The sequence below is a fragment of the Pleurodeles waltl genome, chromosome 1_2 (assembly GCF_031143425.1).
Source record: "Pleurodeles waltl isolate 20211129_DDA chromosome 1_2, aPleWal1.hap1.20221129, whole genome shotgun sequence".
NCBI lineage: Eukaryota > Metazoa > Chordata > Amphibia > Caudata > Salamandridae > Pleurodeles > Pleurodeles waltl.
The window spans coordinates 108,531,003-108,545,762 of record NC_090437.1 but is presented as its reverse complement, the minus strand read 5'-3'; the positions used below and the strand labels follow the sequence as shown (position 1 = coordinate 108,545,762).

General features: G+C 42.7%; 1 protein-coding gene across 1 annotated transcript in view; it reads left to right on the top strand.

Moving 5' to 3' along the window:
* IDUA (alpha-L-iduronidase) overlaps positions 1 to 14,760 on the top strand; it is a 1,520,091-nt gene that overhangs the window by 1,121,661 nt on the left and 383,670 nt on the right. The window contains exon 9 of the mRNA XM_069236746.1: positions 8,039 to 8,248. Coding sequence (XP_069092847.1) covers positions 8,039 to 8,248 — 210 coding nt within the window. The remainder of the gene's footprint in view (positions 1 to 8,038; positions 8,249 to 14,760) is intronic.

Below are 14,760 nucleotides of genomic sequence, written 5' to 3'. Positions count from 1 at the left end.
AGGTCTTCTGGAAAGATTCCCATAGTTAAAGAATTATTGATGTTTCTTCTTACTGGTGTGGCAGCAGAGTAGATAAAAAAAACATTTTTGAAAACTTGTGGTGGGCAAGGGTCAAAAGGGCAGCCCTAAGGTCTGCTTGCTTTGACCAGATCCAGAAATTCACTTTAATATGTGTTTGAAGGAATGCAGAGGATGAGTTAGCTTACTCTTTAGGGAATTTTTGAAATGGGTTGGGCATGGTGTTTTTCCTTTGTTTTAAATAGGAGTCCAACCTGTGTGCTTTGGTTGTGTAATGATTTGCCAGTTTGTCTGTGAATTCTTACGTAATGGGAGAAGTTTCATCTGTGCATTTAGGTTTATGAACTTCAGTGAGAAATTTATAAAATTATCTATTTACTCATTTAGCATTTTGAATTCTGTCTGAATAGTACCTTTTTAGCTTTTTTAAGTGTTGATTTGTATACTATGTTAAGTTTGCATAGGGGACGTTTGTCTTGATTGCTGTTTGTTTTGAGCCAAGTCCATTGCAACTTTCTAATTTGCTGTTTTATCTTTTTGAGTTCTGTATTTCTCCAAGGTGGTTGTTTTCTTTTGTCTTATTTTGTTGTCTTAGTGGTATTAGGATATTAAAAGCTTTCTGTAGCCACTCAGAGTTTCTTAACGTAATTTATTGTTTCTAGATATGTGTTGGCTGTTAATTGTGTTTCTAAGTTCGATGAAGAGCTGGACTGAGCAGGTCTGTTGTTAGCGTAGCATGGGAGAAGTCATGAGAAGAAACTTTACTAGTTCCAGCGGAAGCATCTGAGCACTTAGTTGGGTGGTCTAAGAGCAGATTGAAATGTTCAATAACTTAATGTGGCCTAAACCCTTGTTAAATTAAAAAAGTGAGAATGCGTTTGACATATATATTATTTTGATTACCTTATGGGGTAGATGTAGAGAATATTCTGATTAGAACTCAAACCCTACTATTGACTGTAGATGTAAAGATGAGAGTGATAAAGATGGATGCTTCCGCCCAGATAATATGCTGAGATCCATTATTTTCTGATATTATCATAGCGCTAGGCTTTCTCAAGATTCAACCTCTTTGTGAATTGGGTTAAAAAGGTGATGATGTTTGAGGATTAATTCATGTAGTGGGCATTCTTGCCCATATTTTTTATAATAGCAGTTTTGGATGTTTCCAGGCAGTGTCAGATATTTTTCCAAAAAGTGTACCTGGCCTTCTGTAAAAACTAAGAACTGTATTATACTGTATTCTCAACTGTAATATTGCAATACTAAGGGCCAGATGTATCAACCTCACATTTTGCATTCCTTAAATAGCGAATTTTATGAAATCGTTGTTTAGGGAATGCAAATGCTATGTAACTAAATAGCGATTCCCTAATAGCGATTTCTTAAAATTTGCAATTGCTCTTAGGGACTCGCTACTAGGGATTGCGACTGCATTCGTTCCTATGGGCCTGAAGGCTTACAGGTGCAAATGGTTTTGCATTTCCTAATTTGTGATTTCCTTTTAATAATTCACAAATTAGGAAATGCAAAAGCAAAGGTGCTGAGGGCCCAAGGCCCCATTTGATGCACCCCCAAAAAATATTGAGCACACGTAAACTGCACACGTGCCCTACATGGCACTTTAAAAAATGCTTTTTTTGATGCATTTTTTTAAAATTGCACATGGTTATCACCATCTTGGAGTTGGTGGTAATAGCATTTCCTAAATGCCCAGTTCACATTTAGGAAATGCTTGGTACATGTGCATAGGGAATCGCAAATAAGAATTTCCTAATGAAGTCACAATTTTAGGGAACTGCAAAAATGTGTGATTCCCTAAAATGGAACTGCAATGCCTTTCATACACTCTGAAAGGCTATTTTGCATATGCAAACAGTGGGATTTACTGATTCGGACCATTTGCAAATGTAAACTCCTTTCATACATCTGGCCCTACATTTCCATCTATTTTACATTGATTAGAATAGACTAAAAAGAATCACATCAATTTTGAAAGGAACTTCACAGTGTTCTGTGCAAACCAAGGGAAGCTGTGTCCCTGCAACCATGGCTCTCATCAAAAAAAGACAAAAAGTCTAATTGATCATGCGTAGAGTGCATCACATGTAATAAGCAGATGAATGTTTTTTAAGTGTGCAGGTGTGATAAACATTTTCCACAATGAGCACCCAGAAAGAGTGTCGGTTTGAAATACAGTCAGGGGCACAAATAAATATTACATTTGCATCCAAGCAGATAACTGACAAGTAGTCCATCAAACAGACAGAGGGAATGACCACAGACTAAGTAAGTCACATGGGCTTACCTCTGGCTTCATAGACCTTTTACCAAAAAACGATAATAAACTATGTTTATTATTGTTTTTTGGTAAAAGGGGCAGGCCACAGGCTGTGACGAGCACTGAACGGGAGTGCACAGCACGCCTCCTCACTGCGCATGTATGTTTGGCTGGCTGTCTAAGGCCGGCCAAACACATGTGCGCAGTAGGCTCTCTCCAGCCCGGCACTGGGTTGTCAGGCTGGAGAGAGCAGGCACAGGCTCTGTGCAGCGTCAGGATTGGCCACAGGGCAGGCTGGGAGCCTATGCCTACAGCCTGTCTGCACAAGAGAGGTGCAGCGTGGTGGTGACGGCGGTCACACAGGTACGTTTTGTTTTATTATTAATTCCCACCCCCCAACCTGCGCGCCACCCCATCCCTATTTAGCACCGCAAGACTCTCCTGGATGTCTTACAACTAAGTGAGAAGAGGGAGACAGACTCCACTCAACTTCAGCTTGGGTGTAGGCCACAAAAATTCTACCCTATATGCATACAAACCAGGAGTAACTTTAACTCTCCCTTTTATTTATGTCTCCAAAATCCAAGAACACCTACTCCTACTTGTGGACTTATGCCCCAGAGCCTTTGCTGGTGTACTCTGAGCTACAAATAACTTGCTCATGTTCCTTCTGATTGCCACCATCACTAAAATATCATCTTGAAAGCACTTAGGGCCAGATGTATGACAACATTTTGTGGTCACAAAAGGCGAAAATAGCCTTTTGCAACGCAAAATTCCCTTGTACAATGCACCATCCCCACTTTGCGAGTCAGCATCTAGTTACCGACCCACAAAATAGGGATTGCAACTTGCAACCAGGGAGAGGCGTCGTGAGAGGATCCCCCCATTTGCAACTCTAAGGGGGCGGTATGATTGGTTTGTGACTGTTGTTGTGGTTGCAAACCAATGCCAGTTAACACCAATTTCAAATTTGTGTTAACCCATTCGCGAACAGGAAGGGGTCCCCATGGGACCCTTCCCCTTTGTAAATAGTAGCAAAAATGGTTTTTTTCAGAGTGGGCAGCGGTCCCACAGACCACTCCCAACTCTGCAAAAATGAAAAGAAAACGTTTCATTTTTCTTTTTGAAATGCATCCCATTTTCCTTTGAGGAAAACAGGATGCATTTAATTTTTTTTTTAAAAAGCACTGCTTTATTGAAAAGCAATCAGAGACATGGTGATCCGCTGACCCCAGCAGGCCTCCATCTCTGTGAGTGCGGCCATTACCAAATGGATCGCAATTTTGCGACCTGCCCCATGAATATCCATGAGGCAGGTCCCTTGCAACCCACTTGGGAATCGCAGTGTGGTTAACACTGGTGTACTTATAATAAAGCACTGTTGACATCCCAATAACCTAATCCACACTTTATCTTCTTTACCTGGGTCTTGCAATTCTGGTGTCTTGAACTTTTACGCTGCAGAAAAAAGAATTCTACAACCATGGAGGCCTACCTCAAAGGTGACCTTTCCCAGGGTATAGGTCAGAGGTACCATGATGCTTGGAAAATACAGCTGACTCCTGGGAAAAAAATAGCCTAATTCAGCATATGATTCTCGAGCAAATACGTGAGCTCACTGGGAGCCATTGTAAGTGCTGGATTCAACCTCCTTTTTATGTTGCTTCGGACTCACGAGTCTCAGGCAGTTTAAAAAACAAAATCACAAGCCATGGTAAACATTAAAATGAGTTTTTGGCTTTACCTGGACAATGAGACAGTGAAAGGTATGGCACATGGCCTGGCTCAAGGCTTTGCAGAGGTGGGTTGGGCTCACAACCTAGTCACAAGCCAGACCCTGCACCAAACCACTCGTAGAGGATTGGACACACATAAAGTGCCCGTGGGTATTGGTCGGTGTGCCCAACAATGACTGCACAGAGCCATGGCCATGCTGAGTGCATAATGTGTGGCTAACCCCTGCTACATACGGCCGAAGGCTGTGCAGAGCCAGGGATGTGTGGCCATGGCAGGTTAGTTGCAAGACCTGGCTGCATGCCAGACAGTATGCCCAATCCCTGCAATGATGTTCCGAAGAATGTGAGCAGCTGGGGCTGAAAAATGAGAACATACTTGAAAAAAATGAAATTCGCTCTGAACAAAACCATAGTGACAAACTAGATTATAGTTCTGACTGTATGCATAAAATCACCAGCTATGGTCATTCACACACACAAAATGCAAACCAAAGCTCATGCCGCATGCCGCATGCCGTGTTGTTATGTGGATAGCTGTTTTTGTGCATCTTTGCCCTTAGCAAATTGCCATTAAAAGCATCGCCGGCAGTAGGATTTATAGCATTTTTTTGTTTGTTAATATCTATAACTTGCATATTTCAGTGGTTTATTGCATTTAAACAAGAACCATAAGACAATTTTTGAAGATTTTTTTCAGGGAATTGCATTGTGCTTAACAAAGGCTGTGCACAGCGGTGGTTGGAAACAGGGCCTGGCCTGCAGCCATGTTGTGTGTCCAGTCAGCCATGGGCACAGAACTCCTGCTGTGCATAGGCTTCTGCAATGCCCAGCAGGTGTTGGGTACAGAACCTGATCCTTGGCCAGGCTCTGCACCCAACCTGCTGCATACACAGAGCCCCTTTTTATGTAGCATGAGTTGAGAACATATTTTAGCCTTCTGCAGATGGGATGTTTACCTGTGGGGGTCTGCTCTTACAAGGCCAAGGATGAAACTGCTGATTGAGGTGTCTGGGGTTTATTGACAGAGTGTACGCTGGAGAGCACCCAAGGAAGTCTGAATCAAAGCCCCAGACCTTCCTGGGTGTATTTATTTCTGTTTGTGAAACGATTGTGAATGATACAATAATTTCTCCTGCCTGTATTTCACATTAGAAAAACAAACAGTTTGACCAATTTGAATTCCATTATTTTGTTGATTTTGGATTTTTTTTATTGTTCTTTGCTGCCCTTTTTAAAAATAAATAAATAAGGGGTAACGATAATTCCTCTTACCCTTGACACTGTTACACTCCCCGTCTTCATCATCCAGTGCTTTTTAGCTCCACAAAGCAAAACAGTAAACTATTATTAAACAAGGTTGATGCTGAATTATTCTGCGGTTCATTGTGATGGTAGTTGGGGTAATTGAGGAGGCACGACTAGGCCCAAGAGGCGAGGACTGGTGTGTCTTGAGGCACATGTTGTAGGTGAGGTTTTGATGGAATACACTATGAGGAAAGCTGGGAAAAGGGGTGGGAGGATAAGAGTCAACTAAAGTTACTGAAAGGTCTATGAGGGAACTGTTGTTTTTTTGCAGTGAAAATGAAGAGATAGGAAGAGGTTCCAAAGGAGTGGAATGGTGAACAGTTTGAGTCGAAACAGCACCTAGCAGATCACAGGAGTTTCGTGTGAAGGTTGCTCTTTGTTCATTGTATATCTGTGAGTTTAGCTTTAGATGTCGTGAATGAGTTTACAATTAAGTAGAAAACAAAATATATTTGTACACCTGTTTTTAACCTGCATTTGTAGGTTGAAGTTACCACATTATGGGCTAGAATAAGATTTTGTATATTGGAATTGTTGTCTGTCCCATGATGCTCTCCTAACCTAACTGTTCCCTGAAACCTTTTGTGACTAAGGTACATGCTCCACGTCAACATCTCTGTGGCAAAGGGGTCGAGTTCTTAGGGTAGCCTTTAGAATGGCTTAAGTCATTGAACTCTTGGAAGTGGAAGTGAAGACAGAGCTGTAACCTGACCAAGTCCTGGCATATCAAGGGACTATGAAACTAACCTTCTTTCATAATAATTTGATAATTATAGGAGTTGAATTCCTTTAGGCCAGTGGTTCCCAACCTTTTGACTTCTGTGGACCCCAACTTTATCATTACTGGAACCGGGGGACACACAATGAATCATTATTGGAATACGAGGACCACCACTGAGTCATTACTGAAAGCTGGGGACCTAATCTGTCAATATTATTTAATTTTCTAAGCAGTCGCGGACCCGCTGAGGAGGCTTTGCGGATCCCCAGGCGTCCCAGGACCACAGGTTGGGAACCACTGCTATAAGCTATTAGAGTAACTCCTAGACACCTATTTGTGGATTTTAGTAGTAGCACAGTGAATAACGCAATATAAAGCAGTGACACAAGACACAAACAGTTGATTTCAGTTACATAATGATCTCACATGTCCTAGCTCCATTTTTAGTTTTATTCTATATAAACTCTCTACGAACCTTTTTACATACATACAGCAAAGATGCCCCCAGAATTGTGTCTAAGGCAGTTCCCTTATTTTTATATGCGGATGACGCTGTTCTTTTAGCTTTAACAGCAAATGGCCTTCAGAGTCTTTTAAATGGATTTAATGATTTTATGATAAAGTTAACAATTTAGGTTAACCAATAAAAGTCATTTGTAATGACGTGCGGGTCCTGTGGTACAAAGTCTAAGTATTTTTATATAGGGGGGAATATGATTGAGAAAGTCCCATTTTTTATTTATTTAGGTTTACAGCTTGATGGCAATGGGTCTTGGGAGAGGTTAATTAAGCAGAGAGCTCAGAAAATGGAGGCAGCGTGTGATATGGTATTTAGATTTGTTTCAAGGATTGGTTTTAAGCCAATCATGGAGATGATCCAGCTTTATAAGAGTAAATGTCTACCCATGGGATCTATGGGGCAGGAGTATGGTATTGTGCCTCACCAACAAAATTACCGATAATGGAAATTAAATGTTTGTGTTGACTACTTGCAGCTCCTCGTACTACAGCTAGTTATATTGTACATTTTGAACTTGGAATGGAGTTTCTAAAGGACCTCACTGGCATCGCCCCCTTGTAAAATGTTGAGTTTGCAGGCGGCTGGCTTTTCTCAAGAAGTTATGAAAGACTGTTTATCCTTAGACAACTCACTCTCCCTCCCATGGCTGGCTTTTATTAAGAATGCTTTTTACAGTTTGGGCATGCATACCTTGTTTGACTTCCCGGAAATTATAAATTGCAGTACAAAAGATAAAGTGAAAAGGGAATTTGCATCAGGTAGGGAAGGGGGCCGAATTGTAAGATCTCTGGGTATGCACTCTGTTGTAAACTACATTCAAATTTCTAATGGACCAGCAATGAATTCATATCTAACCTGGTTTACCAAACCTCAATATAGGTTTTACTTGGCAAGGTTCAGACTAAATTTGGTCCAACATCTAGTCGGTTTTTCCCTTTGCTGGCCTGAGGGTAGATGTTTCCTTACATTGCCCATGTGGCGCTGTCTCTTCTCAAGCATCAGAGCATTTTATATTATTTTGTAAATTGTTTAGTTCAGTTAGAGCTCAGTTTCTGCACTCGATTTTAATGAAAAAACACTTTACAGGATATAAAGAGGGTTTAAGATATCTACAGTCTTTAACTACGCCGTAAATTTGCTCTTCTGTATTTAGTTATATAATTGCTGCAATCAGATTGAGGAAATCTTACATCTCCTAAATTGTCTCTGTGAACTGTACTGTACTGTAGGATCTACATGCATTTTTAATATCTTACTTTGTAAATTTTGTGTACGGATTTATTGTGCTTTTATGGTCATAGAATTTTGGACAGAATAAATATTGTTGATGATGATGATGATCTCTCATACTGGCCTATGAACCACTGTATGTACTTCATGTAACTTTTTAGTTTTCATGACATGTAAATTGTTTTTCCTCTCTGTTTCTTTTTTCTTATATGTTACGTTTACAGGAGAAAAACACATTACAGCCTCTATAGACATTCGTGAAGATGAACCAGATGATATTGTGGGAGTAATAGCCAGTACTCATGATCCTGTAGGCAAGAACATGTCAGACAGCTGGCAAGCAACCATAATTGTATATTCCAGCGATGATAACCGAACTTCAACGTCTATCAATTTTGTCATGTTGAATCTTACAAATGTTCCGAAGCATGAAGGTAAATATTTAAAATTCAATGCAAATATGACTTTAAAATACCAGAAGTTTTATGGCCTGTACATTGTTTGCAATTACTGTGTTACATAATATCTTTATAGTGATGGTAATGAATGTGTGGTAGACAAAGGAAATTTGTGCAACAATTTGTAAGTTATGTGAAAGCAATCTTTGATAAAGAATTGTTGCCACAGCGTCTTCAATGTTCTTCATACTAACCTTACAGTGAGGAGGGCATAAGGTTCACCCCCTGGTACACGACTGGGAATCACTCTGGTGCTCAAAACAGAGGGACCCCCTTTTCAGGTCCCTCCTTGGGCTCCAGGGGCAGAAATACCCTTCATACCAGTCCAATATATTTTTCATTAATATTCATTAGCATTCAGTGTGCCAGGCCCAAGGGCTTCACTTGCTTCTAGTGTGATCGACCCCCCAAAGACTGATCTCAAAGAGAGAGATACTGTTAGAAACAGAAGATTCTCCCCTTGCTGGTATTATTGCTCCTAAGTGCTTTACTGCAGGGGGATTGTGCAGGAGGGTGCTCAGTGAGCGGGGATCTACTCCACTATGCCAGCTTGGACATTATCTTAGGGGAAGCAGCCCATAGTCCACTAGCATAAGTTAACATTTCCCCACCACCTGAAGCCCACACACTCTTGCTGCCCCTAAGTCAGGCAGATTGGGGGATGTATCCCCCAATTTACTTTCCAATCTTCCAGATGGGCAGAAAGCCCCTGGTCACTAGGGTATAATTTTTCTGAAAGTCGTATAGAAACTACACCCAAAGAAATCCCAATTTACTCTCATTGCCTATGGGGTTAGTGAAAGGTTTTGAGCTTGGGGTTGGCTGCCACCTTGGTAACCTTACCAACCCTCAACATTTCTGAAAACTAGAGTCCCAGAGGAGTTCATGAAGGTGTTGCTTATATGAAAGTGAGCATGTTGTCTTACCCAGAATGCGATGCAAACATCAAACATTTCCTGTCCCTTTTCATGACAGCAGTATTTAGGCTCAGTGTTAGCATTCATTCAGGAATTCCTGTTATCCAATGATGTATGTAGGGCCAACATACCTCTTACGATTTAAATTATATGAACCTTTTGAAGAACTCAACACATCTTTCACAATAGATTGTTAGCAAACAGTTCCACTCCTTCCATCAGCAATTCATATAGCCTCCACTGATTGTTTTCCTCTACACACCCTACCCATGATGCTACTTTTTGCTGTATTAATTTTTAAGTGATTGCTAGTTGCATACATACATAGGCAGTCCACTTTCCGTTATAGTTTGATTCAGTTAAGATATAAAGGAGTGAGGTTGTCTGAATACAAGAGAACTGTCAATACACAAACTTCCAAATTTAGGGGGAAAGGACCAGCATCGTTGATCTCATTAGAAACATTTGACTTGTAAATTTGAAAGCAAGAGTGAGGCTAGTATAGACATCCCTGTTCAATATTGTTGGCCACTTTAGGTTTGTATTTATTATTGCCCCCTGGCTGTAGTCAGAGGCAGGTGGAGGGATGGAGAATATTGACTAAAGCTAATAATTGTTTAGACACCCTGAAATGAGATGGTTTTACCCTGACGCCGCTGCTCTTCAAATAGTAGAATGCAATGGAAAATGACCTACTGGTGATAGCCAGTATTTATTTAGTTATACTTAGGACCAACATTTCCCAAAGACAAAGTGTTTTTTGCTTTGCTAATAACTTTGGCGCTGTTTGACGAATCTTGATGAAATTTTCAAAACTAGTACACTCATTAGTTCAGCTGTTGTTTGGAAAGGTTTGGGGTGATTTGTCAAGCGGGGGCCGAGAAAGTGTGGGGGGCAAAATGTTTTTTCCTTATGCAGTGTCTATGGGGATTTTGCCTTTTTTTTATTTACCACAACTGCAGCCTGAACTGCTGAACGGATTTACACCAAATTTGTCAGAAGGCTAGATCTTGGTCTAGAAAGATCTCTTTTTATTATTTGTTGCAAATCTGTTCAGTAATTTCAGAGTTATTAAATGAAAACATATATAGGTATCTGGGGACGTGGATCCAATTGAAGAAAAAAACTCACACACCCACACCCCGGCTGTGCACGGCCCTTGTGTGAACGTACAGTATTTATATATTGCCTTACGGTAAAAAACATAGAAATTCACTGAAAAAAACAAAGGTTACAGGGATGTTATAAACGTTATAGTTAGATTCACATTTTACCCACACAAAACCATAGAAGTTCAACAGTTATGGTTATACTTAAAGTTATAGAAACTATCATTTTTGCTGTTAAGTAACTTTAGGCCACAAGGTATAGTTTCTTAACGTAAGTATGACTATAAATATAAATACAACCTCTGCATATCTTTGGTTTTGTGTGGGTAAGATGTGACCCTAACTAATGTCCCTGTAACGTTTTGTTTTTTTCAGTGAATATATATAACAAACACAGTGCTTCTCACTTGGCTGTATATTTAGAAAATATCATTTTCAGCAATACAAAATTGGTCATGAATCACTTGGCCCAAAACCCAGACTGCTTCCAAACGTGCACACCTCCCCCCAACTCCACACACAGTCATGTTCTGAAGCAGGTGCTTAGTAAACAATTTTTACCTCTTGTTTGTGAGCATAGCAGTCTACTACACGTAGTGTTACTAATTCTTTAAAATATGCACCTGAAAAATACAGTACAATAATGTATTCACTTCTATACCTTAATCATGCTTTGTATACAGAATGTAATCAACTTTTGCATTGTTTTTTCCTGCTGCAGTTGGATTTGTGTAATGCTTTTGTCAGGGCTTGAGGTCAAGATGACCCTGTGGTAGCTGCTTAATTGCTTTCTAATTTTCACTGTTCAGCAGAACCTGACCTACGAAATGGCTGTCTTGTCTTGCCCATTTTCCTTGCCCCAGCTCAACCCTTACCTCCTTGTTACAGTGCTCCTGTGGATTCTCGTTTGCCAGGCTACTACATATTATCTGTGAGTGCCAGACAGCACTCTTGATGGTGCCACATTATGCTGCTCTATTGATCTCCCACCACTCTCCTTGTTACCGTGTTTTTTACTGCCCAGCTGCGTCCTGAACTTTCGGCATGTCCAGCAGCTTTTGTAATGTGGCCCCATTGTTCTCCCACCAGGAAGTTGTGTTTGTGAATAAATGAAAGTGCCCTGCCCACTTGCCCCTGGTGGCTTCTGTGGTACATCCTTTTCTGATGGATACAACTACCTGTGGATTCCTCACCTTATGAATTCTCCCAATCTGCCAGCATTCAACTGAAACTTTCTTCCCAGCTGTTCACATCAACGAGGACGTCACAATTGCACTGAGAGTGCTGGTTCGCCACCAATGACGTCGTCGCCTCAGATGATGGTGCCGATGGCGTCGATGGAGTCAAAACCCGTGCAGGATGGGCCCCGGTCGGGACGCAGTGTATCTCCTCTATTTCCTCCACCATGTCCATCTGCTTTGAAGCCAGCATCGTCGACGTCAGCTAACTCTCTGTCGACAATGAGATTGGAGGCCAGATTGAGATCAAGGAGGAGAGTTTTGAGGCTCTTGGAGGAGCAGGAATACCAGCAACAGTTGTTAGAGAAAGGAGAGATTCCTGAGCCTATGGGGGAGTTTCAGGGTCTGGACTCTGCAAGTGGACTGGCTACCTCCCCTGAGTGGGATCTTTTATCCCCGGCTGAATTTACAGAGGAGGCAGCATCCTATCACACTGTCATAAGGAAGGCTGCTGAATTTTTGGAACTTCCGTTACCAGCTTCGGAAGTGAAGACAAACATCTTGACGGAGGTGTTGCATCCTTCCTCTACTTCTGCGGGGCCCACACTCCCTTTTAATGATGCTCTGACTGAGCTTATTTTAGACATTTGGAGAAAACCTGTCATGACTCCAGCGGTTTCCCGGACAGTGGCTAGGAAGTACAGGGTTGCTCTTGGGGATCATCAATTTTTATCTCAACATCCGACTCCTGAGAGCATGGTGATCCAAGCTTCTTGTTCTGCCCGATCTGCACTTGGCTCGTTTCCTGCTACTCCATCGGACAGGGAGTCCAAGAGAATGGTGCAAGCAGCCAAGAAAAGTTTCTCCTCATGTAGTATGGCCCTGAAATCGGTCAATGCTACCTGTGTGCTGGGGAGGTATGTTCATGCCCTGATGGACACAGCAAGAGCAGTAGTGCCGAGCTTGCCTCAGGATGTGCCTGGGCAGTTTGATGAGCTCCTTTTGGACACTCAAGCGGCAGTCAAACAGATTATCCAGTCAGGTCTGGAAACAGCGGATTCAGTGGCCAGGGCAATGGGCACTTCATTGGCGACCAGGAGGCATGCATGGATTAAGTCTTCTGGCTTTTCCACAGATGTTAAAAAACTTTGTTGGACCTTCCGTTTGGCGAAAAGTTGTTTGAGTCCAAGGTCGACTCTGCTTTGGAACGTTTTAAAGACAGCAGGGCTACTGCAAGATCCTTGGGACTACAGGCGTCAGCATCTACACCCTGTAGGTCCTTTCGGAGGTTTAGGGGGTTTGGCCATGGATCCTCTTATCGTGGAAGGCCACAGTCCAGCACTGCAACAGCCTGCCAACCCTCTCTATAGGTCTTTTGGAGGGCGGGGAGGGTTAGGCCACGAGGAGCTGCCCAGCAGTATCCTGCCTCATCCTCTTCCTCTAGGGGAACCCAACAAGGAAAGCAGCCCCAGTTTTCTATCCTTCTTGGATCATGCTTCTGCTGTAGGGGGCAGGATATTTCATTTTCTCCACAAGTGGGAGTTAGTCACTTCAGACTCTTGGGTACTAAATATTGTGGGGAAAGGTTATGCCCTTCCTTTTCTGGAGTTTCCCTCTCCCATCCCTCCCCGTCATTTGTTTTGTTCAGAAGATAATTTCCTGTTACTTCAGCAGGAGGTGCAAGTCCTTTTGTTAAAGGGTGCAGTGGGTTTGGTTCCAGAGCAGGAAAGGGGTTTGGGATGCTCTTCAAGATATTTCCTGATTCCCAAGAAGAATGGTTGATTGAAGCCTATCCTGGACCTGAGGATTTTGAATTGGTTCCTCAAGCAGGAGAAATTCAAAATGTTGACTCTAGCACAGGTGCTTCTGGCGTTGAATAAGGAAGGTTGGATGGTGCCTGCCGACTTGCAGGACGCTTATTTTCATATCCCCATTCTGAAGTCGCACAGGAAGTATCTCTGGTTTGTGGTAGGGTCACAACACTACCAGTTTGCGGTCCTTCCTTTTGGTCCTACTTCCGCACCTCGGGTCTTCATGAAGGTGATGGCGGTGGTTGCAGCAGACATCAGAAGGAAGGGAATATCTGTATTCCCTTACCTGGATGATTAGCTGATAAAATCCAAGTCCCCAGAGCTTGTGCTGCATCACTTGTAAGTGACAACAAGGTTGTTGTTCAACCTGGGCTTTATGGTAAATGTGCCCATGTCTCACCTGGAGCCCTCTCAGTGCCTCCTGTTCATAGGGGCAGTACTGGATACCACATTGAATCAGGCCTATCCTCCGCCTCAGTGGATTCAGAACATTCAGGCGTGATTCCAATATTTCAAAATGGAGTGGTTGTTCCAGTCCTCAAGGTCGTACGTCTGCTCGGTCTGTTCGCTTCTTGCATTCTGTTGGTCACTCATGCACGTTGGCACATGAGATCTCTCTAATGGTGACTCCGCAAGCTGTGGTTTCAACACAAAGGGGATCTTGAAGAGTCGATAACGATCTCCAGAGACGCTGCAACGGATCTACGATGGTGGGCTGTGGATGGCAACCTTTCCTAAGGAAGGTTGTTTTGTCGACCACCTCAGGTGGCCACGCTCATAACGGATGCTTCCACTCTAGGGTGGGGAGCTCGTCTGGGGGACCTGGAGATAAAAGGTTGTTGGTCTCCAGTGGAACAGATGTTTCACATCAGTCTGTTAGAGTTACAGGCGATACGTCTGGCTCTCAAGGCTTTCCTCCTGTCCCTTCGCGGTCAGTCAGTTCAAGTCTTGACGGACAACACTACCGCAATGTGGTACATCAGCAAGCAGGGAGGAGTGGGTTCGTACCTTCTCTGCAGAGAGGCTCTGCGGCTCTGGTCCTTGGCACAGGACCGACCATTGGATTTGCATAGTAGCAAACCATTTGGCCTGGGCTCTCATCGTACGTGTGGACAGTCTCAGTCGGCATTTCTCGGTCGATCACGAGTGGCGTCTCCATCCAGACCTGGTTCTTCACATCTTCCGGATGTGGGGTTTTCCACAGATAGGCCTGTTTGCCATTCGGGTGAACACGCACTGCCTGTCATTCTGCAGTCTCCAGTATCCAGTGCAAGAAGCATTGAACAACGCGTTTCAGATGTCTTGGTGCGACCAGTTACTTTACTCGTTTCCCCCCATACCCTTGATCCTCGGGTTCTGAGGAAGATTCATCAAGATCGGGCCCAAGTCATTTTAATAGCTCCAGATTGGCCAAGAAGGTTGTGGTACTCAGACATTCTTTAACTCTTACTGTACCCTCCTCTCCGTCTCCCT